Source organism: Pholcus phalangioides, unplaced genomic scaffold (assembly GCF_987345545.1).
Source record: "Pholcus phalangioides strain wild (caught in Gottingen) unplaced genomic scaffold, Ppha-v1.0 ptg000010l_1, whole genome shotgun sequence".
Taxonomy (NCBI): Eukaryota; Metazoa; Arthropoda; class Arachnida; order Araneae; family Pholcidae; genus Pholcus; species Pholcus phalangioides.
The window spans coordinates 31,838,413-31,864,940 of NW_028301603.1; the positions used below are offsets into that span (position 1 = coordinate 31,838,413).

The following is a 26,528-nucleotide window of genomic DNA, read 5'->3' on the forward strand; positions in this document are numbered from 1 at the left end:
ATTTCGCTTTTATTTTGTCATTACGTCTCGTTTGCTCACACGATAATAAATTACAATGATATAATTTAACTATAATACTATAACGATCATAATAATAATGATATATATTATATAATAATAATTATATTGACATGCAATAAATACAGTGGCTTGCCGAAACACAATTTCTATGTTTCGTTTTCTAATGAATCTATTAGCATTATGAATCAATAAATGATAGCAGGGCCCAGCTTCGCTGGGCGCTCGCTTCGCGAGCCGTTACTATTGTCAACTTGATGCAACTGAACCACATTTTGATTAAATCAGAAAAAAAAAAAAAACATTTTTTAGTGATTCAATAAACGATAACTTATTATACGGGGGTGGCCCCCCTGTATCGCCAAGTTCGCTGTTTGGGAGACCCCCCCCCCCCCCATTCCCGTGCATCTGACAATTTGTGGTGAATTATAATATAATAAATCATGTTTATCCCGTGCAACGGTTAAAAGAAAAAAATTAAATGTGATAAGAAATTAAACTTTTCAAACGAAGATGCTAGAAAAAAAAAAAATTGGATTTTTACGAAGGGACCCGAACTCATAACCTTCGTTTTAAGCGTCCCGTGAACTTCCCACTGCATCAATTCTGGCTGCCAAACTGAAGTTAAACTTAGAATATCCATTATTAAATGTCGCTAGGAAATATGGTGGCGCCAAATGGATCAAAAGTTACGGTAGCCTCGCGGTCTACTTGCTTGAAAAAAAAAAAAATAGCGCCAAAGCCACATGCAAAAGGTTACAAGGAAGAAAATCCTGATTTTACGTCTATGATCACGCACGTCCAATCAAATTCGACACTAGAACAGAGTCGGACAAGGATTGAGGCGCTTTTGTCAAAAGTGATCAAAAAGCAGCCCGAAATATTTGAACTTGATATGGTCAGTTATTATGGAATTTGAGGTCCTTGTCAGAATACAGCAGCTTTTGCTGCCACCTATTGAAACTCAAGAACGTAATTAATGGATTAGAAACAGAAGAAAAATAAGACTTATGCTGCTATCTATTATTCAAAAAGTAAACGAAAATATATAAACTAGTATCATTTTAACCTGTAGCAGGCAGCAAATTCTAGATATGTGATATTTTCTCAATACTAGCCAAAGTCGTCCATATTATCAGACATGGGGACCCGCTTGTTTCGCAACGAAGCCATAATGGATATTCCTCAGATTATATTGCCGACACAAGCTACAATCGATGTGACAAGCTCTTCCTGAAAAGAGCCATTTGAAGAAAAAAACACGCCAATGTTTGTACAGATAACCGAAAAGTACAAAATAATCTATAAACGCACATTACTAATGTAAATATGGTCGGTCTTGACGTAACAGGGCATTTAAACCCAAAACATGACGGAGAACTAGTTTTTGTACCCTTGATGAGTCAAGAGTGATTTCACCAAGGCAAAAAGTCACCTCACTAAGATTGGATGATGTGTTCGCCATCGTTTCCAGTGGTTTCTATCCAGGGAGGCAACTAGTCACCCGGGGCAAGCGCGCATTTTGATGCCCCCCCCTTGTAATATTGAAGGAGAGATTTTAGAATGAAATTTGCGCCCCCTCAGGTCCGGGGCATGAGATCCGCCTGCTCCCCCCCTAGTTGCGGCCCTGTTTCCATCAGTCTTAAGTTGCTTTGTTTGCCAACTTATCAATGCTTGATTGATTCGGTCGAATAAACGTTAAAGTTTACCAGATGTTCTGGTAATTTATGAAGACATGACGAAATTTTTGAAACCAAATCAGATTAAACAAAAAATTTTTGGGGCTAAAAAATTAATACAAAATATACAGAAAACTGGATGTTGCGAAGATATTTATTTTTTGAGATTTTGATTTTTTAAGGAAAAAGAAACTCAAGTCTGTTTCTACCGGGAGTCATACCCGAATGCTTCGTTTGTTGGATGAGTGCTCTCACCATCAAGCTACAGATTTTCCTTCCATGGCACGTATGTAGGCCGATAACGAGACCGTGCAATGGACACACACACACACAATCAGCCAACAGCTCATAGATGGCAAGCCACCAGATGGATATATATGTATATGACATGATGTAGTTCTCCACTTGTTAATGCACGATATACCGAAAACTGGATGTTGTGAAGATATTTATTTTTTGAGATGGTTGATTTTTTAACGAAGGAAAAAACTCAGCTCTGCCGGGAGTCGAACCCGGATCTCTCGTTTGCCGGACGAGTGCTTGCACCAGTAAGCTACAGAGGAGAAAGGAAACTTTTTCCTTCCTTAAAAAATCAACATCTTCACAACATCCAGTTTTCTGTATATCTTGCATTATTAAGTGTAGAGCGACATCATGTCATCTGGGCCGAAGTTCCACTGTATATCTTTCAGGTGGCTTGTCTATGAGCTATTACCGATTGTGTATCTATCTATTTGCACGGTCTCGTTCGGCATGCATACTGTCTAGGGAAGGTGTAGCTTGGTGGTGAGAACACCAGTCCGATAAACGAGGCAGTGCCGTCTTTACGCATGGGCCCACCCGGGCACGGCCCGGGGGCCTCAAGAGGAGAGGGGCCTCTCAAAAATGAGAAGTGGTTGAAATTTCCGAGAATTTTTCAGGTAGGGCCTCAAAAACATCACTTGGCCCGGGGGCCCATGATGCTCTTAAGACGGCGTGTTACACGACCACCTAGATAACCTATATAACCTGGATACCTGGTTATATAGGAGGTCGTGCCCTGAAACGAGGTACCCGGATTCGACTCCCAGTAAAGGCAAACTTGAGTTTTTTTCTTCCGTAAAGAAATCAACATCTCAAAAAATAAATAACTTCTCATAACATCCAGTTTTCTGTATAAAAGGGGGAGAGTGACATCGTGTCATAAAAAATTAATAAAAAAAAACCCAAGTTTGAATCAAGCAGGACGTATGGTCATACTGTATGTCTAAGTCTGAACTTTTGAAAAATGGCAACAGATGATAAGTTTAATGTTTTGATTTCAGCAAAATGGACGACTTCATTGACGACAAGATGCTTGGCGGCAATTCTTTTGGTGACAGCTGTCATCCGAGTCATTCTACACGTAGCGAAATGCCTGCCAGTCACGAAGAGTCTGAAGAGCCAAGATTGAAAATTGGCGAGCATTTCATGGTCAGGAGAAGTGACAACTCGTGGCGTAAGTACAATGTCAACTCGTTTTTCATTAGGATTTAATGCGCAGACGATGACAGATTTCCTCTGCGCACTCTGCTCATCCTCGCAAACTCACTCTCATCCTCTGCTCGCCTGCAATTATTCTCACCAGTTTCTAATACTAATCTTACCCACATGCATCGTATTTTTTGATCTACGGGTTTCGGTATTGTATTTTCCCGCTTAAAACGCTTCATTCTTGATTTAGCTGTGGTGTCTGAAGCTGATTCTCGCCGAAACGTTTAAAAGTTACGGGTCTTCTCAAGGGTATCGTGGGGGCCTCTGGACAAGTGCTATAGAAAGGGGTGGGTCCCTATCTGACTAGAATTACCAGCCTGCCAGTTTACATGGGCCAAGTATTTCAATAAGTAAATTTGAATGGCGACAAAGGGAGTTTAGTTACCATTATTGCTCGCATAATTGGCGCTAAGACCTTAGGTTGATAATGAAAATAAAATAATGAATATTACTAAGAAAGATAAATAAAAAGGACACAGCCTTACTGGTCGATAAAAATGTAATCCAATTTGTGTAATCCTAACGCTCGGAACGAAAAAAACTAAATGACTGTTCAAACGTTTGAAAAGACACGCTAAAAACAACTAGCGAAAGGTAATCAGGAATAATCCAAGGCAACGACGCTACTGCACAAAGGGAAAAAACGCCATTATCCGTTTGAATCGCCCGCACTTTAACCGTCATCTATAATAGATGTGTAATAGAACCTTCTAGAAAGAACAACGACAACCCGGCAAAATAAGTGAGAGCGCCGGCGTTGGCAACTTATAGTGCCCTCGGCGATCTGGATTATATTGGATTTGGCGGTCTGGATTATACAGCACTTGTACCAAAGTTTTGACCTATCGCTAACATACTTGCATGTGAATATGTGGATTTTGCTTTTATTTTGTAGGTGAGAAAATGGAGTTTAATTACCCTTCCGGGTGCCAAGAACCTCGGGATGCAACCCTAGTGCATCCCAAGGCATAAGGGAAATAGAAAAAAAACTTCTTTTTTTTTTTCATTTCCCTAATGTTCCGCTACAACGACACTTTATGATAAATGCCTCTACAATGATATTTTTTAAATCTTGTTTGGAATTGCCTAGTATAATGTTCAACTATCGATACAGCGATATCCTTTACTATAGTGAATTCCTTCTATAACGCTATTGTTTTATAGAAACCTGCAACTTAATCACGCTGCATGTCTGTGTTTCCCTAGCATTGGGCATCAGGTGACTATGTAGTATATGGCCCTGGCATCAGCTGTTCTGTTGTGTGCAATCTCTGATCCGAAGAGAAAGAAGAAGAAAAAAATAGAATATTGGTGAAATGCACAACACATTTAACTCCTCCAGAAGCAATTGTCCAATCATGTCAGATGTACAGTGCTGGTGTAAGGCGTGTTGTGCTCTATAGGAAAACAGTATCGGGTCAGTGAGTGAAAATCATGTTGCACTGGATGATTCACATTGCACTCGCTGCCGAAAACCCATCTTAAAAGTGCAAATTTTGTTTTTGTAATTTTTGTCCGAGTCCCATCCAAAAATGAACTTATAGTTTAGTATATAAACACAAGTAAGAGTGATAAAATCATCTTAAAAAAGTTTTTTTTTTTCATCGTGACAAATATTGTTCAGAGTTGCAATTATTGTACAGTCATTGGGGTCTAGTTATTGCAGTTCTTAAAAATATTACTTTATGTCATAAAGTTTATGATCATCATCACATGAATAATATCAAATTTTCAGATTAGAGGGCAGCACTAACAGTATAAATAAAACTTTGAAACTCCCATTTCACCTGTCGTCTGCTTCTAGGCTCTTAGTTTTGGACACTACCTTATTTTCAGAGAAATATAACTGAACTTATCCAGTTCAGTTTGTTGGCTTTGCTCTTGAGGAGCTGAACTGAATGAAAAATTCGGCTCACTTGACCTGAACTTTATAATCACATGAGTCACCTCAAATTTTTAGATTAGATGGCAGCACCAACACTTTAAATCAAACATTTTGAAACTCCCATTTCACTTGCCGTCTGCCTACTTTTACGATTCTTTGTTTCAGATGCTTCTTGATTTGCTGGGGAAAAAGAACTGAACTTATTATCAAGTTCAGTTCAGTTAGTTGGCTTTGAACTAAATGTAAAATTTTGTTCCCTTGACATCACCGCAGGGAGTCGTCTCAGATTTTGGGGTAAGATGGCAGCACTATCATTTTAAATCAAACTGTCTAAAACATCTATTTCCCCTGTGTTCTGCTTTTTTTAAAAGCCTCTTTACACATGTTAAGCCGGGTTTTCCTAGGAGCAGGTTTTCTGTGACGCGTGCAAGGTAAATCACCCAGCGCGACCAATAAGAAAAACAGCATGACTGTTTTCCTATAGAGCACAATACGTCTCACGACAGCGCTTTACGTCGGGCGTAATTGGCAGACTGCTTCTGGAGGAGTCAAATGCGTTGTGCGCCGCGGTTTTGCCTATATTCTCTTCACTCGTGTGTTTTCTTCCCCTTCCCTTCAAACTGGAGCATGCAGACGACAGAGTAGCTGATGCCAAGGTCATATACTATAATATAGCCGCCCTGATCTGATGCGCCATGCTACGAAAACACAAATGGGTAGCGTAATTATGTAACACGTTTCTGCTGGCACCAAATGGTCTAATTCGGTTCACACGGCGCAAGAAACCTATTCCTGGGAAAACCCGGCTTTAAGTGATTCAGTAGTTAATTAGTAGTAGAGCTGAACTGAATGAAAACTTCTGCTCCTTTGACCCAAAATTTATTATCACCACATGAGTCACTCCTAATTTTGAGATTAGATGGCGGCACCAACAGTATGAATCAAACAGCTGTTTTCTCCTGCAATATTTTTGATTTCTCAACATATTCTTTTTCAATTTTAGTCACTTGGGATCAGTGATGGTAACTCGTGGGAAATTTCCCATATTCGTGGGAAAAATTGGCCAAAATTTGTCCAAGTGGGAAATTTCTTAGCATTTGTGAGAAATTTTGAGAGTTCATCAAACAAAAGAATTTGGGTGGGATGCTAACAAGACCTGACTTGAAAGATAGGTTTCTTTAAAAAATTATCTTCGGTTGAAAAATTTTGGAAATTGTAGGAAAGTGATTTTCTGAGCTAAATGCTGACCGATTAAGTATTTATTATGCTTGGCTTACTTTTGGCTTTTTTGGCAAATATTGGCAATGTCCTATATCCCCCCCCCCCCTGCATTCACACAAGTTGCACTGCCCCCTGATTATGGGAATGACATTCGTAACAAAAGTTCACGAGACTTTCTCATCCACGTATTATGCTGTTGAGGCTAGTGAGGATTTCGAAATTGGAAAAAAAAACCACTGGTATATCAACAGCTAAAATACTGTTCCAGTTACTAATGGGAAAAACGTTCCTTTCAAATTGTTCTGAAGAAAATTTTTATAAAAATGTCATCATTTGGTTGAGATGATGTGTATTTATATTTTAATATTTATTTTTCAGATAATGCTGAGATTATACAGATTCGGGCGAATGAGCAGGAAGGTGGTCGATATGAGTATTATGTTCATTACGAAGGCCGTGAGTATTTTTTTCATTTTCTGTTGAAAAAAATATAATTATGAATAAAAGCCATTTTAAATAATGCCTAACCCTGTTATAATTATATATTACTCAGTTATTCACTATAGTGTAATTTAGCTGTAGTTGTCATCTAATGGTAAGCAAACGATTAAATTACATGCAATTGATCCCCCTCAATATGTCATCATTAGGACAAAAAAAACTTCTTAAATGGGATCCACTCTATTAATACAGGGTGATTCACTGGGCACTAAATCTGTGTTGGAAGGGGTAAAAAACTGTCTACCAAAAATGTCAAGGGGGTTGCCAAACATAGGTCCCATGCTTGTAGAGATTTTTTTCTCATGCTGCCCTAGGTGATTCATAAAGAAGTGTACAGTTTCCAGCTGTTGTTAAGTAGTTGCAGTTGAAGACATGAATCATGACTGTGATCCCTAAATCATAAAATTAGTGTCCTGCTGCTCAAGGCCTGTTTGCACAGGTTAAGTAATTTAGTACTGGATGTGTGTGAAAAACGGAACGTCAAGGGACTGAAATAATGTTTTGTTTCCCAAAGGTGCAAATCAATGCACTATTCCCCAATGGGACTATTTTCATTCAGGCAAAGTCTGTACTTCACCGCACACCAACTCCGGTCATATATCGCCATACGGCAATTTCCAACCAGTGGAGTTAGTGGTCGCCCTAGGCTCGATAGGTAAAAAACTTGCTTCTAACGTTCTATGCCCGGATTCAAACCCATGGACCTTGATGGTAACCTTCATAGTGGAAGACGAGCATCTTTACCACTGCGCCACTCGGGCACAGGATAAGTCTCTGTCTCATAAGGTGTCTGCTTTAGACAGATTTCACTGTAGTTGAATAAATTTTAAGTCTGTTGTTAAGCTGTCCCATTATGTAAGTAACAAATAGTGAATGACTATTTTATAATATGAGGCCATTCCTGCTCGTGCTCACTGGCCCATGCGGATAGTACCTACTTGAGCCAAAAGAATATACTGGATTCAAATCTACTTATCTACATAACCACAAAATCACTTGATTAAACAACAAAATCACTTGATTAAACAACAAAATCACTTGATTACTTAACTTGGATGTTCTAAATTCACTTTAAGTTTAATTGGCCACTAAATTACTCAACCCATGTAAACGGGTCTTTAGGCAAGTTAAGTAGGCAATAGCATGACTAATCTATTCTAGGGCTGTGTCCAAAAGAAAGTGTATAGCCTTTAACCTGCCATGGGAGACTCTTTTCCGGATATGTCAAGTGTTTGGATGATGCTGCAGTTACAGGAAGACAGCGGCAACTTTATTCTCAATTGGATTAGAAATGTTATTGCGCAACATTTATAGATTTTGTTTTGCTCAATCAAAGAATGCAAAACATCTTTTTTGCAATGCCACCTTTTTGACTGACTATTCATGTGTCACATGTGCTATTGCCTGTGCTACCTCCTTCAGTAGCGGCACACAAACATTATGAATACATCTGTCTGATAGATGTTGAGTTGAATTCCAGACAAATCCTGAGTGCAAATGCTATAGTAATTAAAAATTGGCTTTTTGATGCCAAAAATTTTCTATTAAAACTGAATTGGCTGGTACCTAATTTTTTTTTTCTGTTACAGTATTACAGTTTGTAAGATGTAAAAAATGTGTTAAAAAATTTTGAACTTATTTTGTTAAACTTACCTTTTCTTTGCATTTTTCAAGAACGTTTTTTTTTTAAACATTCTAGACAATCGTAGGTTGGACGAATGGGTCAACAGAGACCGTTTCGATCTGAGCTCTGGAAACAAAGACCTTGACGGGAAACAGACAAAGACAGCTCAGAATGGGGAGCAGCCAGATCGCAAGATCACTCGTAATCAAAAGCGGATGCACGATGAGATCAACCACATACAAAAGGTTACCTTTTATTTCTTTTTTTACCATAAGCAGGGCCGTAAATAGGATTTTAGGGGGGGCGCACAATTATGACTGTATTCATTTATAATTTGACTTCACTCATAGTTTTGGCCCTGACAATAAGAAAAATGATGGGATTATATTCGGATATCAAAAATGTCACTCAGAATTTCACCCCTTGTTTTGTCTGCAAATACTGTGTTGGTATTTTTAGTGCCATATTACACTACTTCCAACGATTGAAATACTTCCAAACAAATTGTGATTACTACCAACAACTCTTAAGATGAGTGCAACAAAGTTACTAAATATTGGCTTCAAATAAAATTTAACTATCCCAGATATATATCAAATACTATCTCAGATTCTTTCATTTTTGTAAATTAATTACATTGCTAATAACATATTTTGGGAATCATCAAGTCAAAATTCATGTCACATTGTTTCATCTTATGACGTTTTATTTCAGACATATGCGGAGATGGATCCTACAACTGCTGCTCTGGAGAAAGAACACGAAGCAGTGAGTGCATTTTGTATTTTTTCTTTTTAATTTAAATATTCTGTTTGAAATATGGTAACCATACAGGATGTCTTGAAATTAAATATTCATTGTGATAAAATAATGGGAAAAAATCGCTTTTATACAAGCGATTGTATCAAGTATTTCATAGGAGAGGATTTTTTTAAAGATGTCTTTTACGCGTGGGTTTTCTCAATTATAATTTACGGTTTATGTGCTTGGGTGGAACATACCATTGTAATATCATGAAACTAAGTAACACACACAACAAGGTAAGAGCTATGCTAACTCACAAACCTCTACCGAAAACAATAGAAAAATAAACTATCACATGCTAGACATTGGACAATTATACATTTACAGAACGATAAACTTTGCATTGGAGAATGAAGATTGGCTTCAAAGAAAAACAAATAGGACTGCAACGAGATTCAGAAATGATTTTGAAGTGCCGAAAACAAAAAAAAGCATCTACTGCTCCTAAATTAATGAATTCATTTCAGTCAAAAAAAAACCAACTACTTGTAATATTAACCATAAATATGAAATTTACTCATATGCAAAAAGCGTTCAGAATCAAAAGCTTTCTCACCCACCTTGTTGGGCATTTTGCCTGTTGTGGCGTTGTATTTGTATTATCTGGTTTAATATACGGTTTAATTTGTCCTATTGTGCACAAAATTAAGGTGGTGGAGAAAAAAATATATTAAAGCATGTTTTTCATTACCCTGAAGCTATTTGTATAACTAGGATGACCAAATGAGAAAGAATAAAAAGCTGACGTTTTCATTGTTGCGTAGCTCATGTTAAAATAGTGAATTCAAGATTTCAGAATTTCAATGTGAGTTTTTTTTTTGGCAAGCTTGACAAAATTAAAATTTTTAATTAAAATGATAAAATTGCTGAATTTTACTATGAAAAAATTATTCTCTCCTATAAAGGATCATAGAGTCATACTATGTGTAACTCACAAATATATATATATATTGACACGTTTATCTACTACAAGTGGGGATTCTTGTTCCGCAGAGCGAATGCTGACTTTTGGGACACCCTGTATAGGGAAGAAGTATTCAAAATTGGTTAAGGGTTCGGTGAAATAGTCTCGTAACCATTAAGGGTTCTGCAAGAGCTTTCATGTTGGAAAACCCTGGAATAGATGCTCAAGGGATTGATTCATGCACCGATATAGTTCGAGAGAAGTTCTATTACAGCTGATTCCTGTTTTAATGAACGCCGTTATAGCAAAAATCCTGTTTTAATGAACACCGTTATAGCAAAAATCCTATTTTAATGAATACCGTTATAGCAAAATCCTGTTTTAATGAAAACTTTTCTATTCCCTCAGATAAGTTTGCATAGGAACAATGTAAAAATCTGGAAATCCCTTATAATGAAATTTCGCTATTATGAAGTGATTTCTACGGTCTAATGGAGTTCTTTATAACAGGGTTCAAATGTGTTAAGATAGAAAGCATGCCAAAAGCTAGTCATGCTAGTCATTGTAGACATGGATAGTATTGACTATCATAGCCGCTGTGGTGGTCGAGTGGTTATAGTGACGGATTCGCGATGCGAGGATCCGGGTTCGAACCCCACAGTGGTGGTCGGCTGAAGTTGGTTTTCTGTGGTTCCCAACTTCAAGGCGCAAATGCGAGCCGATCTCCCCGTTAAAAAGTCTCGCCACAGAGAGCAACAGTCCTACAACGATAAATCATTCAATCATGGCAGATGGCAGCACTACACATAACAAGCATTACAGAGAAACAAAAAACTTCACGTTAGGTTTCACTACACGTACACGCACATTCCCGTATGTACCGATTCGTTGAGGGTTCCGCGGGGGGTTGTGTGGGCGGGTAGCATGTATGGTGTAGCAGTAGTAGGTAGGGCCTCCAAAAAATGTCTCGGGGATCCATTATGTTCTTAAGTCAGCCACCTCGTTGGGCAATTTGCCTGTTGTGGCGTTGTATTTGTATTGGTATAGGTAAACATGTGATGGTACGGAGATAAGATGGATTAGCTTCACATGGACCTGACAGACTGTAGATGTGAATGGATGCACACACGCACCATTACCTAGTAGGTCCGTGAGATTACACGGAACCAGATTTGTGATACATGTATTCTTATTATTTGAGTTACATTCTTGGAACAAAATATTGGTATTTTGGTTTGAGAAAGTGTTAGTCTGCTTCAATGTGTAATGCCACCAACCTTCTATGTTGAACTTTAAAGATAGCTGCTTCTCTGTTTTTGTCACAAAAAAAATCATAGTTTTGACATTAAAATTCCATGAGTGTGGAATTCTTGTTCAATGGCAAAATATAAACCCAACCATCCAATATGACACATTTTTGCTCTTTCAGATTGTTAGGCAGGGTGCACGCTGTCGCGATACTGTAAGCAATGCTGCATGCAACTCGATGTGAATTGGTTAAAACCCTGAAATTCAGGTTTTATATGCAGCATCGCTTGCACCAGTGTGGAATGTGCCTTAGGGTCTGTGTATTTTAGTTGGTTGTAATTTCAAAGTGTCATTGTGAGTTGACATGCACTTTGAAAAAAGTTTTGTCTCTGTGAGCAGAACACCAAGTATACATTCAGCTACAAATACAGAAGCTGCAAAAAAGTAACTCGCCCAACGAGGTGGTGGAAAGCAATTGAGTGAAAATGTCTGTAACAAATTTTAAGAGCAATGCGTGAGTAAGAAAAGGCAATGAGGGCTTAAATAGTGATAAGACTACACAGTAATTTTACCTAGTCGCAGATCGCACAAAATTACCTCACGGACCAGCTGTTGGCCAACCCTGCTCTAATATTAAGCTGCTGCCTCTCAATATAACAATCTCTTTACAACAGTATGCTTTCTTGGTCAGCAGAGTGTATTGAGATTTCACAGTGTATGTGTGTGTGTGGCTATCTTATTATTCTTGTCTCATAATGTGCATAATTTCTTACACAGATAACCAAAGTTAAGTATGTTGACCGAATTCAATTTGGCAAGTATGAGATTGATGCCTGGTATTTCTCACCATATCCCGAAGAATATGGCAAACAACCCAAGCTGTGGATCTGTGAGTATTGCTTGAAATACATGCGACTGGTCAAGACTTACAGATACCATCAAGTTAGTATTGAGCTTCTATATTTGCTTGTACTATATGCTATTGGAATTATTTTTTTGTAAAAATCAAAAATTGTCTTTTTTAGAGCGAATGCACTTGCAGACAGCCACCAGGTAAAGAAATTTACAGGAAAGGTACGATATGCTTGCATGAAGTGGATGGGAAAGATCATAAAGTGAGTTGATTTTTAAGTGAGCATTTTTAATTGGGTTGCTGTATTTTTGAAATATATGACATCCATATTTTTATGGGCATCTTTTTATCAGCCACCTCGTTGGGCATTTTGCCTGTTGTGGCGTTGTATTTGTATTTGTTTTATAATAGCTAATCAACTTTACTTGATGTGTAATGATGTGACAGTTGAATTTTTTTGTTTTCAGTTGCAAAACACAAAATAATGCCATCGAGTAGCGAGAAGAATTTATTTTGTCATTTTTACAGTAAAACTGCCATTTTAGGCACTTTAGAACTCTCTATACTCTAGATCCGGGACTACAGTTTAAAACTGGTTTCAAATGGCTATGTTTTCATGCCTCTTGCTGAATTTCAAACTCAGAACTGTCGATTTACTACTACAGGGAAATGTAAGACAGACACTGTATGTGACGGAAATTTTTCTCATTGTATTTCATGCACTGTACTAAACTGCACATGCATTTTGAAATCAGAGCATGCCACAAAGTGTTGAATTTTAGTCTCCCAGGAGTTGCCCAACCTCTTCAGTTCTCTAGTCAAATATGCAGTATTGGTACCACTCGTAAGCCAGAGTGGGTATTAGGGGCTGGGAGTATTAAAGTCTTATTTTTAGGGGGGTGTTAAAGCTAGTGAGTATTATTGATCTCCCAAGCGTTGCCCACGTTCTCTGGTCAGATATGCAGTATTGCTATTATGCAGGCCAAAAGTATTTTAAGGGCATTTCCACAATTGAAGGATTCAGCCAAATAAAAAATGGTCTATGTCACATTTTTTGCAAAATAAGGTTTTTGACTGAATAACGTTTCATGAAGCTTCTGTTACATATTTTTTAATTAAGTTCCCACAGAAATTAACATATGTTTGCTGCTGATATGCCATTTTACATAGCTGCAAATCGTGAGTGGTCTATGTCTCCATTGCGTTCATTGTTTTCACAGCCTTAAGAATGTGACGGAATAATAACCTATATGTTACTTCCTGGCAGGAAAAGTGTTTCTTTGATTTAGCTATGACTTTTATTGCATCTCTTCTAAAGTTCAGAAAAACCACATAGACCATTATTTTGCCGAACTCTTCAATTTCTGTCATCCAACTTTTTTTTTATAAAAATGCCCCTTTTTTTCTGTATTTTTAACAGAGCTTTCTCAAATCTGTTCTTTAATGAAATAAGAATTGAGATTATTTTCATAACTTCTAAAATCTCAATTGACAATAATTATCATAATTGATTGTAGTCATATACATGGCTATATTCATCTCACATATTTGTGAAACTAATTTGTTTTCGTTAATTATGTTTTGATCTATTGCGATTTAAAATGCTTCATTTCCCTGCTACTGTAGATTGTTCAGTGGTAAATGGCAACGTTACTTACCTTTAACTTTTTTTAAAAATGTAATTGCTGTTGTCCCATATTTATCTCAATACCCCATATTTTTATGAAAGAAACATAGCCAGCTTAAGTACATATCATGTTTTGTATGTTGATACTTTTTACCAATACACTTTTCACGGGCCGCATGAAATCTCTTGGATAGCTGTATTTGGCCTGCTGGCAGAAATTGTGCACTCTTGGTTTATACAGTAGAACCTGACTACCTACTTAGACACCTCTGTATCCTGGACATTTCCCTACATTGGACAGTTTGTTAGTAATTCTATAACACAAAATGTCCACAGTACCACATTTCTATATCTTGGACAGATTTTAGTTCAATTGTAGGTATCTAACTTAAATAGGTTTTACTGCGTGTATATATATATATGTCCCCCCCCCCCCTAATATTTATGTGAATATCTGAGGTATGCATCACATGTGTCATCCTGTCTATTCCTAATCAGCAGATGTCTGAGTTTTTACATATGTAATGTAAGAATTTCCTTCTGGCCATTTCATTGAGTGAATGGTCCAGCGAAGAGTTCAGAATACCTGCTGAAATTTTTTAATGCTGTAGTTCAGGCTCCTGAATGTTCCCTGTACCACCTGATTGAAAAATTCTAGGTTCTATCTAGATCTGTATGTCTGTCTCTTTTTTTTCAGATTTATTGTCAAAATCTGTGCTTGTTAGCAAAGCTGTTTCTGGACCACAAGACATTGTATTTTGATGTGGAGCCTTTCATGTTTTATATTCTCTGTGAAGTAGACAAGACTGGTTCCCATATCGTTGGATACTTCTCGAAGGAAAAGGAGTCTGCAGATAACAATAACGTGGCCTGCATACTCACACTACCTCCATACCAACGCAAGGGATATGGAAAATTTTTGATTGCCTTCAGTGAGTAGAAAAAAAACACTTTCAAATCGATATTTTTTTACTGGGTTATTTATTTGCCAGTTGAAATTCTTTATTTTCAGTATTTTTTGTGGCTGGTTATGTATGAATGAGCACATATTATTTTTTTTAGTACACACTTTTTTGTAACAATTTTATTGTAATACAGTCTACATGCATTGACACTCCTCCCCCTATTCCTTTAATCAGAAAATGGATGTTATACTAGGAAATCATTATAACAAACGCTTGAAAAAAAGAAAAAATTCTTAAGAGAATTCATATTTTGGATGGTATAAAAAGTTATATTAATTTTGTTATAATGTAAGGAATTACTGTGAAAATCCATCACATTAAAAAAATAATAAAATTGTAATAATTACATGCACACATACACGATGTTATAAATTCTCCAATATTGGGTGAAGGCCAGACACAATGAAAAACACAGAAACAAAAAAATAGGAGAAACAATCGGGACACACTGAAGTCCAATAGTATCTCTCTTACAGTCCCCGCCATAGGCAAGATTCATGGGCAAGCTGTTAATGCTAAGCAAAATTTTTATTCTTTCACGGTGAACATCCTTGTTGTAGGGTGAATGGGCTAAGTGTGTTATAGGCCAGGTTGCCCAGAGTAGGGATCAAATTTTGGAAATTGGTGGTCAAGAAAGTTAGATTAGAACACAAAGGTTCTCAAAGTGGCTCTTTGAGGCGTCGCCAACGTTTGTCAGAGGCATCATGACGAGCTAGTACATTGACTAGTTCCACACAAAGCAGATACTGTACAAACCAGATGCCTAAAAGCAAAAGTGTATGATTTGAGTTATTCGTGGTCACCCCCAGAACTCAAACCCTGCGAATATCAAGGGAGGACTGCACTTCATATATGATGTATATTAAATAATACTCATATTCTGTGATTTTGAACATGTGTTTTCCAACTTTCTCACAGGCTATGAACTATCAGTAATCGAAGGTGTTGTTGGCTCTCCCGAAAAACCCTTATCAGATCTGGGAAAGCTGAGCTATCGAAGCTACTGGTCTTGGGTTATTCTTGAAATACTCAGAGATGTCCGGGGAGCAATTTCAATCAAAGAACTCAGGTACGAAGCTCATTATTTTCAGATTCATCCACTGTTTTCATGTTCTCAGATTTCAATCTAAAATAATTTTGAAATTAATCACCTATATTGAAAATGAAAATTATCAAATTTGTGTCTTTGCTTCTCTCTCTATCTTTCCATGTTATACTCTTCTTTTTTAATGTACTGTATACTCATATATAAGCTTATTCCCCCCCTCCCCCAATATAGGAACAAGTTTTTAAACAAAAAAATTGAGCCGTATAACTCAAGTATAAATAGTTAAACAACTGAATATGTAGTTAACATTGCTCAATTTTTCCTCTTCTATATTTTTAGTCGAATGACAAGCATCACGCAAGGTGACATCATCAACACCCTCCAGAGTTTAAACATGGTAAGGTATTGGAAAGGACAATATGTGATATGTGTCACACCAAAACTTGTGGAAGAACATTTGCGTAGAGCACAGTACAAAAAGCCTAGGCTCACTGTAGAAACTTCATGCTTGCGATGGAGCCCGCCAAAAAAACAGAAAACTGTAAAGAAATGAAGATAGATTGTTGTTCGTTCTCATGTTTGTTATATATCATCATACATCCATTTTAATTTTGCTCATTATTACTTTGTTGCTTTTGTCTTGTACGTGAACAGAGCATTCAGATGCTCAGAATGTTTGAAATAGGGATAGGTTTTTGACATAGCAAGCGACATAAACTGATTTAAATAGTCACGAACTTCAGTTGATGTTTCCAAATAATTTTTCACTCAAAATAGATGCATGAAATAATAAGCAGCTTGCTTTTATGCAGATAACAATGTTTTCTATTTTTAAGAACTTATTACCAGTTATTAATTTTGATATTTTAAATTCATATGCAGTGAAACCTGTGTATAATGATACTGTGTCTATAGCAATGAACTTGCCTATAACAATATTTTCTGTGTTCATGGCAGAAATCCTATTCAATAGGATATAGTGTAAATGCTTTAACTGTCTATAACGATAACCTCTTTATAACAATATTATTTCTATCGTTTTAGACAGGTTTTACTGTATTTTTTATCTGTTCGAAATCTATTCTATCAAACTAGGTATGACAGTGAAAGGGGAGAATCAAAAACAATCATTTTTAAATTATTGAACGACATCTCCACTCATGCAGGTATTTCCATTCTCTATCACACATTCAAAGTCTCAGTGAGGCATTATTGAGAAAGTTTTCATGTGAGCCTCACATTCTTCATCACATTCACCCTTGGTATGGACATTGCCATTTCTGTGTCTATCACGAAAATAAGGCTTAATACAGTAATACCCCTCTTATTGGTCACCCCCCCCCCCCCACCTCAGATGCAGTCACCTCTCTTTTGGGGTCAAATAATTATTTCCCTTGTATAATGCATGTGTTTCAAACCCCTTAATTGCGGTCACCCCTCTTTTATGAATGAATTTTTTTAGTTCTGTCAGTGTCTGCAAAAGAGGAGTTTTATTATGGTTTTAAGCTATGGTATGCCGCGGCACATTAACATTTTCTGATTGTGGGACAGACAGCTTTTCATGGAGCATTTGAGAATTCCTATGTGACCAGTATCAAATGTTCTGCTTGTTTACAAAGCCAGTTCGATCAGAATTTTTCTTTTTACTCATAATCAGGCTGCTGATAAGCTCAAAGTTTTTACTCATAATTTTCAGAACCCTCTGAAAAATGAGTTTAGTCTCTTTGCACATTCATGAGCAGTTTATGCATTATCAAAATTTTGCATGAATGGTATTGAAGCTCCTTGTGCAATTTTGTGCATATGCTGCGATAAGATGTGCCAAATTCTGGCATGTGCCTTCTTGTTTCAGGTTTCTGGTGCATGTTGTTCACTAGTCAGTAAGTTTGTCTTGAGCAAACATCATTACGGGAGTAAATGGTAATTTTTTTTTCAGACAGCAGCAATCTATTTCTTTTCTTTCCTCACGCAGCTTTGCTATTTCCTGGTTGTCAAATCACCAGCTTCACCGTGAGCAATAGTCAATAATACTATTTGTTTTGAAAAAAATGTTGTGCTTAACCTGTCACCTGACTTGTAATTTCGTCATGGTAGCATAGAGGGGGAATGAATTGGCTAGGTTTTTTTTAACTGGTTTTAACCATTTTACTTGAAAATCTGAAGTAGTTAATTTTTGAATAAGCATATCAGATATTTGGCATTCTTTTTTGTGTAATTATTGGAATTTTAAACATTAAATGGAATCAGTGAGAAGTACAGTACTAGTGTCCAAAATTCTCATTTCGAGATAATCAAGTTTTAAGTTTCAAAACAGGTACTGTTCTTTTTTAAAACATGCCTGGAACCAATCAAAGAAGGCTGGTCTAGTTCTGCTCTTACACCCAATGTTAAGATCTACATTTGTCAAACCAATTCATTAAAAAAAAAAGAGTGAATTTGGACTTGTACTTCTTTCTTTCTCACCGATTGGGTTGTAGTACAGTCAGATCCACTTGTAATAAGAAGATTGTTTTCAGCATTTGATTGTTTCAAATGCTCATTAAATCTGGTCACTCGCTCAACCTTTTTTCAAGTCAAAAACATGAAATTTTAGAATTAAGTTTGGATAGTGAGTCTACATGAGATTATATAAATATACAGGATGTCCTGTAAGTGCTAGCAGGGCATTCATCTCATCAATAGTCTGTCGTAGAGTTATAATTCCAATTTAAAAAATGCTCAACATCTCAAAAATTACCCTGTAGCAGTTTTGAGAGTGGAAATACAGAGTGTCACAAAATAAAAAAAATCTAAATTTTTATACAAATACAAATACAACGCCACAACAGGCAAATTGCCCAACGAGGTGGCTGACTTAAGAACATCATGGATCCCCGAGCCCCTACCTACTACTGCTACACCACACATGCACCCCCCCCCCCCCGCGGAACCCCCCAACGAATCGGTAAATGCGGGAATGTGCGTGTACGTGTAGTGCAACCTGACGTATAGTTTGTTTCTGTGTAATGCTTGTTATGTGTAGTGCTGTCATCTGCCCCCAGTTTTACTAACTATGAGTAAAGTGTTATGGTTGAATGATTTACTGTTGTAGGACTGTTGCTCTCTGTGGCGAGACTTTTTAACGGGGAGATCGGCTCGCATTTGCGCCTTGAAGTTGGGAACCACAGAAAACCAACTTCAGCCGACCACCACTGTGGGGTTCGAACCCGGATCCTCGCATCACGAGTCCGGCACTATAACCACTCGACCACCACAGCGGCCAAATGTCCCCATGTGCTCAAGAACCCAATTACAAAGTTGTTGGCCTGTCTCTCCTGATGCCATAAAAAAATTCCATGTTTCTTAGTGCAATATCCACAGAGATATTCGTATTAAAAAAATGGAGGAAGTTGGAAAATTTTGGGAAAGAACAGCATTAAATGCTGTTAACGGTGTAAAAATTATTTTATACACATTTATTGCTGTTCTTTTTCTCTGTTTTAGAATTCAAATATCTGTGAATATTACACTTAAAAACATGGGATTTTTTTGATGGCATCAGGAGAGACAGGGCAACAACTTTATAATTAATTGGATTCGTGAAAAACCTGCTCTCTAAAAGCAACAGAATTGCTGTACAATTAGCATTGTACCGAATCAAAATGCATTAATTTGCTCCTTAAATCCAGACTTGATATAAGTGGGTCCGACTGTGTGTTATTTTCAAGAGAAATTTCAAAATTGATATAAAATATTTAAGGTTTTGACAGTTCAAAGTATAGTTGGGAAGCTGGTAAGCAAGTTGTCATTCTGTCAATAATCTACCTCACCTACCCAATTTTATTGAATGCCAGTAAATTGTTTCTCTTCTCTTGCATTTTTATAAAGGGAAATGCCTTTGATTACTTTCTATTGACTGTATTTCATTTTTTTTTATAAATTCTGTTGAAAAAAGTTTATATGAATTTAATTATGATCTTGCACATACATCTGCATTTCATAAATTTGAAAACAGAGCCCCTCCCTGTGTTAAAATATGTGTACCTATTTGTTTGCTATTTTATAATGAAATTAAATACCAGTTATATCTTCTGTTGGCTATGTTCCCCCCCCCCCCCCACCCCCACAGATTTCTTGTCAGAAGAAAACTTGAAAGCATTTAAAGAATATGATTTGCATGGTATGAACCTTAAGGGGTGATAGAGCCAGAAAAATATATATACTTTTGGTGTGCTCTATCACCCCTTATAGCGATGTGTGATTCATTTGTGCTCAATCAAGTGGCTTATTCAGGCACCATCAAATTGGCGTGCTGTCAAGTGAAGACACAATGTGTGTGAGCGCATCAAATCCATTAAAATTTCCTGTGGTTTTCATATGCAAGATTCATTGAGAGACTGGTTTTTTGTGGAGATGAAGATTACAAGGAAGAAAATTCAAACACGAACCCCGGTCTCTCGCTTGCCGGATGAGTGCTCTACCATCTAAGCTATGGAAGCAGATAGAATGTTTCAACCTTGGAGCGTATATACAAGTATATGTTGAAAGGCACTGTACATGGACAGTGTCAACAATCAACTAATAGTTCCCCGTGGGGGCAGTGATGAATTTTCTTCCTTGTAATCTCCACAAATATCCAGTCTCTCAATGAATCTTGTATTGACAAGTGGAGAGGACATTTCTATATGCATGTGGGCATCTGGTTGGCCTATGTCATTCACGAGCTATTGATGAATTGATTGAATGATTTGAATTGATCTAATGATTGAATCAATTAGTTGATTGTTGACGCCGTCCATGTACGGTGCCTTTCAACATACCGTATATACCCGTGTATAAGCCGAGTTTTTTTGTGGAAAAATTTGTTCCCCAAGTGGGGGAGTCGGCTTATACTCGGGTCAGTTTTTGATGAGAAAATATCGATCCCCACAATCAGTAGTCATTTTTGTAGCAGTGTTCGAGAATCCGGCATTATTGGTATGGGATATGTTCAAAGCCTACAGAACGGATAATGTCGAAGCAAAGAAATCGAAAACATCATTGGCTTTGATACCAGGTGGGCTAACGTCAATTGTACTGCCTTTAGATGTGAGCATTGACAAGCCTCTCAGACTATTTGAGGAATTTGTGGATTGAATAGATGAGTTCCGATGATAAAGAAACTACAAAAAGTGGTGACTTGAAGAAACCTGATATTGGATTGGTGTGCCAATGGGTACATGATGCATGGAATTCTGTTTCTGCCGATCCTTCAAAAAGTGTTGCATCAGCAATGCGATGGCCAGAACTGAAGATGATATCCTCTTTGAAAATGGCGATGACAGCCCAGATGAAGAAAAAATCGAAGATGCTGCACCCCCAATGATGATCTGATGGATTACGATGAGCTTGGGGACTCAGAAGAAATGGATTAAAAAGTTAGAATCATTTTCTGTTGTAAATTTCTGCAAGCTATTCATTTTGCATGATAATATAAGATTTTTTTTCTCTCTAAAATGCACGGATTTTTTTATGATCGGCTTATACACGGGTTTTCAATTTATTGCGGTTTTGGTGGTCCTGAAGTAAGGTGGGGGGTCGGCTTATACACGAGTGTATATATATATATATATACGCTCCAAGGTTGAAACATTCTATCTGCTTCCATAGCTTAGATGGTACAGCACTCGTCCAGCAAGCGAGAGACCGGGGTTCGTTTCCCCGTGGGGGCAGTGATGAATTTTCTTCCTTGTAATCCTCATCTCCACAAATAACCAGTCTTTCAATGAATCTTGTACTGACAAGTGGAGGACATTTCTATATGGTTTTCATATATCATGTTTAATTTGCAATGCACTTATTTTCTCCACTCGTAGAAGCGCAGTTTAGCTAAGCCTACTTAAAAATTGTCCCTCTGATGAGGGGCATTGAAGATGTTTTAGTTCTATGGATGTTTGGTTTGATGTGGGATGTTTTGATTTCTGAATCAATGTTGGGGGCTCTCTGCCCTTTGCTACAAAATACTGCTACCACTAAACCATACTTCTATGGAATTTCTAACAAATTGCTACAAAATACTGCAGGGGATAGAGCACCAAAACTGCTGCTACTATGATGGAATGTTGATCCATCCTAGGAACTTGAGGGTGGGAGGGTTGCGCCTGCTGTGGTTTTGCAGATGATAGACATGTTTGAGCCAAATAGTTATGTCTAGTACCGTTTGGTTTTCCACTGTGCTGTCATCTAACCTCAAAATTTGAGATGACTTATGGTGATATAGTTCGGGTATAGAGGGAGCAGAATTTTTTCATTCAGTTCAGTTTCCCATGGGCAAAAGCCAGTGAACTGAACTACATAGAAAGTTCAATTCTATTAATCCTAGAAATAAGGAGGTGTTTGCAGCAAAGAACGTTTGAAAAAGCAGACCTCAGGTGAAATAAGATTTTCCACAATTATTACTGTTGGTTCTGTCATCTAATCTCAAAATTAGAAGCGGCTTAACAGAATAAGGATGAACTTAGAACAAGACCTCTCTCTTTATGGATAATAAGATCGACTGTGTGTAGTTTGATCCAAGAGCGTAGCGAGAAGGGGGGGGGGAGGACTTAGAGGTCTGGTTTCCCCCCCCCCCCGAAATGTGAGAAAAAGGGGAAAAAGATGGCCAAATCTATCTATTGTTCTATAACTTTGCCCCCCCCCCCCAAACGAAATTTCTGGCTATGCCCATAGTTTGATTTATTTTAGAAGCAAAAGAAATACTACCAGATCTAGATTGCAAACGAATTCAAAAATTTATCAGATGGAAAAGGCACCCAATGATGGTGATTTACCAAAAATGAGGTACCTGTAGATAATAATATTGTGGCTATGCAACACCTAGAGAACCTTCTTTAGAAGATGTGGGCTATGCCAGTTCAGTGGTTCCTTCTGAAGCCGGTTCGGGAATTCTATAGTGGTCAATGGGAGAAAATATCTTGGAATGTTTTTAAAAGACTAGAAAGTTTCCAAACTTTTTTCATTTTACCGCCCCCTTCAGGAATTTTTTCTCTCATCGCCCCTCCCCCCCAACTCAAGTGAACCTATAGGATCCTATGCTAAATCCACAGCTTCTATCGCCCCCTGGACAATTCCATCACCCACTTTGGAAAACACTGGACTAGAACAAAAGGTAAAAAACCTGAGGTCTGTCTTTCGAAAACATGAAATAAAAATTCCAAAAATTTTGAAAAATTCAAAAACAGTTATAGTAACATTGACTTGCGTTTCTTTAGCTTGCTAAATTCAACAAATAAAAATTCTAATGAATTTTACATCCTAATTAGGGGTCATTCAAGTATTACGTCAGCATCGAGGGGGGAGGAAGGGGTTTTGGATTTGATGACAAGGGGGGTTTGAAGTTGCTTACGTCATCAACCACTCCTTTTTAAAGATATGAAATATTCTAAGCTGCTGACGGGGAGGGGGGTCAAAAATGGCTGAAAATCTGATTACATAATACTTGAATGGCTCCTTACGAGAAATATCGAATAAGAAAAATTTTCATTAAAAAACTACAGAAATGTAGTTTTGTCATTTTCAAACCAGAATTATGTCAAGCACTGAAACAAAAATTTGCAGAACAATAAAGAGCTTGATTTCTCATTTCAACTAAAAGTACAAGCAGATGTGTTATGTGGCACTGATTTTAATGTCATCAAAGAATTTGCAAAACTAGAAAAAATGGGGGGGGGTGAACCTTCCAAATAAATGAAGTGTGTGCGTAGAAATATTCACATTATATTCTGCCTTAGATATAATAGTGTTCCGGATAATTTTCCACAAGACTTCGAGATTGGAAAACAAGAAGTGGTTCGACAGACAAACACAGATTTATTAACAGCGAACAGCAATTTCCACGTATTTACAAGCTTTTCAGAGAGCTAACAACTTTCTCGCAAAGTTAAATCACAACTGACTTTTCATCCAGTCTCTTTAATCTCGAATCTGGCATCTTGTGTTCACCTCACTATAGCTTCGGTCGAAACTTCGAGAAAAAGAACACATTCCACAAATTTCTCTTCCATAGTACCAGGTTCGTGGTGCCATTGTCTGGAGGAGTGGATCCCTCTGGAATTTTCTCTACACATTCTCCGCTAATCGTATGTCTCGGCGCTAAACCGAAACTGGTATCAACTCTTGTTGCCAACAGAAAATTGCGATAGAGAACCACGCCATCTATCATCTCTAGATCGTAACAATAGTTTACTTCTTTATTATAAAATTTCATCCAACGTATTTTTTAGGCAAATACGTCTTTTAATACATTTGAAGAGACTGGGTGAATCCGCAAAAAGTTGCGAAAACGAATTAATTCAAACGCTCATATCTCAAGAAGTATTCAGTATATATCAGTGATTTTGATGTCTGCGGGTAGATCTCATTAAAGTAAATCCAATGATATCCCCCTCTGGTTTTAATACCTCTTCTCTGGTCACCAGGCTCGTGGTCCGCTTTCGTAACGAAATAGTTTTACATTGTATCTCGGAAGGTACGGAATGCGTATAGATAGCATTCTTATCGCCTGTTAGTTATTTCAGACAAATCTGATGATAGCAATTTAATAACATCATTGTCATTACCTACTACGCGATTCAAATCACGAAGAACGTATTCACGTCAAAACTTCGGGTCGTGTCTACGCCCAATTTTTTTTCCCTTCAATTGATAGATTCAATAATGTGAGCGGGGAGGGCACCGAATTACTTAATTAGCTTAGGGCCTTCAAGCATCTTAATCCGGCCCTGGTCTTAAGGTAGCCTTGATGTACAAATATGGGTAGGGGCAGAAAATAGAAAGAAATCTCTCTCTGCCCGTGCGGGATCTATTTCTGGTGCCCCCCGATGACGTTTCTCAGCTCAACAAATATTTTTTTACCTTCTAACTCGGATTTCGCACGCTTTCCTAGATAGGTGCTCCATGTGGCTGCACAGGTCGCACGGCCTCTGTGGAGGCTGAAAGGCTTCAGCGTAGTTTCTTATAATTTCTGTTTTTTCATACTATACATTCTTTATCGGGGAACCAGTGAAAAATCTGGCCCCTAAGGCCCCAGCCTAGCGACCCCTGCTGCAGGACGTGGGAGCGATAAATGCATCCCGTCTTCCCGCTAGGCCAGTACATCCTACAGATATTGTATCAAGGAAGTAATGAGTCCCGTATATACCGGGTGACTCGAAACGTTACGCCGTCCGCCAATAGCAGTTTTTTTTTTTGCCTTGTAGCATTTGCCGCGAATTCACAATGGCACTAAAAATTTTACGGGAATTAAAATTAATTTAATACTCTATAGAATACTTTAAGATATTCATTTTTAAAAATATTGTTGGTGCTGCTATCTACTTTCAAAATCAGAAGTGCCCCCATGTGGTGATGACGAAGCTCAGATATAAACAAATAAATTCTTCATTCAGCTTTGCTCCTTATAAACAAGTAAAGTTTACTTATAGTATAGTTTACATATAGCTCAGTGTTATAAACTGACCTGAAAGCAAAGCCACTTGAAACACTTTTTTAAAGCAGCTTTGCCTGAAAGATCAAACTTCTAGTTCAGTTACTTTTTTCATGACTCAAGGAGACATCCGAAACGAAGGACCTCTGATCAAGCAGGCAGGTAAGATCGTAAAAAGTGAATTTTTCCACACTCCACTTTAAAGTAATGTGCTGCCATCTAGTCGCAAATTTAAAAGTGACTCATGTGGTGATGAAGTTTGAAGTAAAAAAAAAAACTATATTCTTTATTCCGCTCAGTTCCTTATAAACAAAGCTCATAAACTGAACTGGAAGTACAAACTGAAAGTTCGGTTATTTTATTTGAGCATAAGGAGACGTCAAAAACAAAGAACCCCTCAATGAGCAAACGACAGACGGTTTGTTCGGTTCCCTACAAGCTGAGCTCACAAACAGAACTGGAAGTTCGAACTGCCAGTTCAGTAATTTTTTCAGGACACAAGGAGACGTCCAAAACAAGTGACCAGGAGGGAAGCAGACGACAGAGATTCGGAGGCTCGCATCCACTGAGCTGCGCTTGCATCCAGCTTATATTACTGGAGGGAGCAACCAGCCGCCGCGACTGCAGCGACATCAAATGCAAGGAAATCACGTGACCCGGTGAAAACAAAGTTCTCGTCTGGCAATTTGCCCATAGAAATGTACAGTTCGGTCTCTAAATATTGCTTTTTAAAGATTAAAAAAAGGATAGAGAACTCTTCTAAAGGTGAAAAAAGATTAAATTATTTATTTCATTAATACTGGAATCATTTCTTTCAATTCTGGATTTTCCTTCATTATTTCTTGAATTTTCTTTCATTAATTCTGAAGTTATTTCCTTTATTAATTATTATTTCTTTTATTTCTTCTGGAATAACTGCTTACATCAATTGTGGATTTGTTTCTTTCATTAATGCTGGAATTATTTCTTTCACTGATTCTGAAATTATATCTCATTAATTTTGGAATTATCTCTTTTTCATTAATTTTATTATTATATCTTTCATTAATGTTGAAATTATCTTTCATTAATGTTGAACTTATCTTTCATTAATGTTGAAATTATCTTTCATTAATGTTGAAATTACCTCTTACATTAATTCTACAATATTTTCTTTCATTAGTTCTACAATATTTTCTTTCATTAGTTCTACAATAT

General features: G+C 37.4%; 1 protein-coding gene across 1 annotated transcript; it reads left to right on the forward strand.

Moving 5' to 3' along the window:
• Positions 1-2,972: 2,972 nt before the first annotated feature.
• Positions 2,973-19,816, forward strand: LOC149081283 (histone acetyltransferase KAT8-like). The gene is made up of 9 exons (XM_089238121.1): positions 2,973-3,174; positions 6,694-6,771; positions 8,516-8,685; positions 9,155-9,208; positions 12,174-12,338; positions 12,422-12,511; positions 14,574-14,808; positions 15,760-15,910; positions 16,229-19,816. Exons 1-9 carry the CDS (start codon positions 3,006-3,008, stop codon positions 16,440-16,442), a joined length of 1,326 nt encoding a protein of 441 aa, XP_089094247.1. The 5' UTR covers positions 2,973-3,005; the 3' UTR covers positions 16,443-19,816.
• The last annotated feature ends 6,712 nt before the right edge of the window (positions 19,817-26,528 follow it).

Excerpts from the sequence above, each read along its gene's own strand:
- LOC149081283 (XM_089238121.1), top strand. The coding sequence starts at position 3,006 with ATGGACGACTTCATTGACGACAAGATGCTTGGCGGCAATTCTTTTGGT. Across the intron at positions 14,809-15,759 it reads AAAATTTTTGATTGCCTTCA|GCTATGAACTATCAGTAATC; the intron begins GTGAGTAGAAAA and ends ACTTTCTCACAG. Across the intron at positions 15,911-16,228 it reads ATTTCAATCAAAGAACTCAG|TCGAATGACAAGCATCACGC; the intron begins GTACGAAGCTCA and ends CTATATTTTTAG.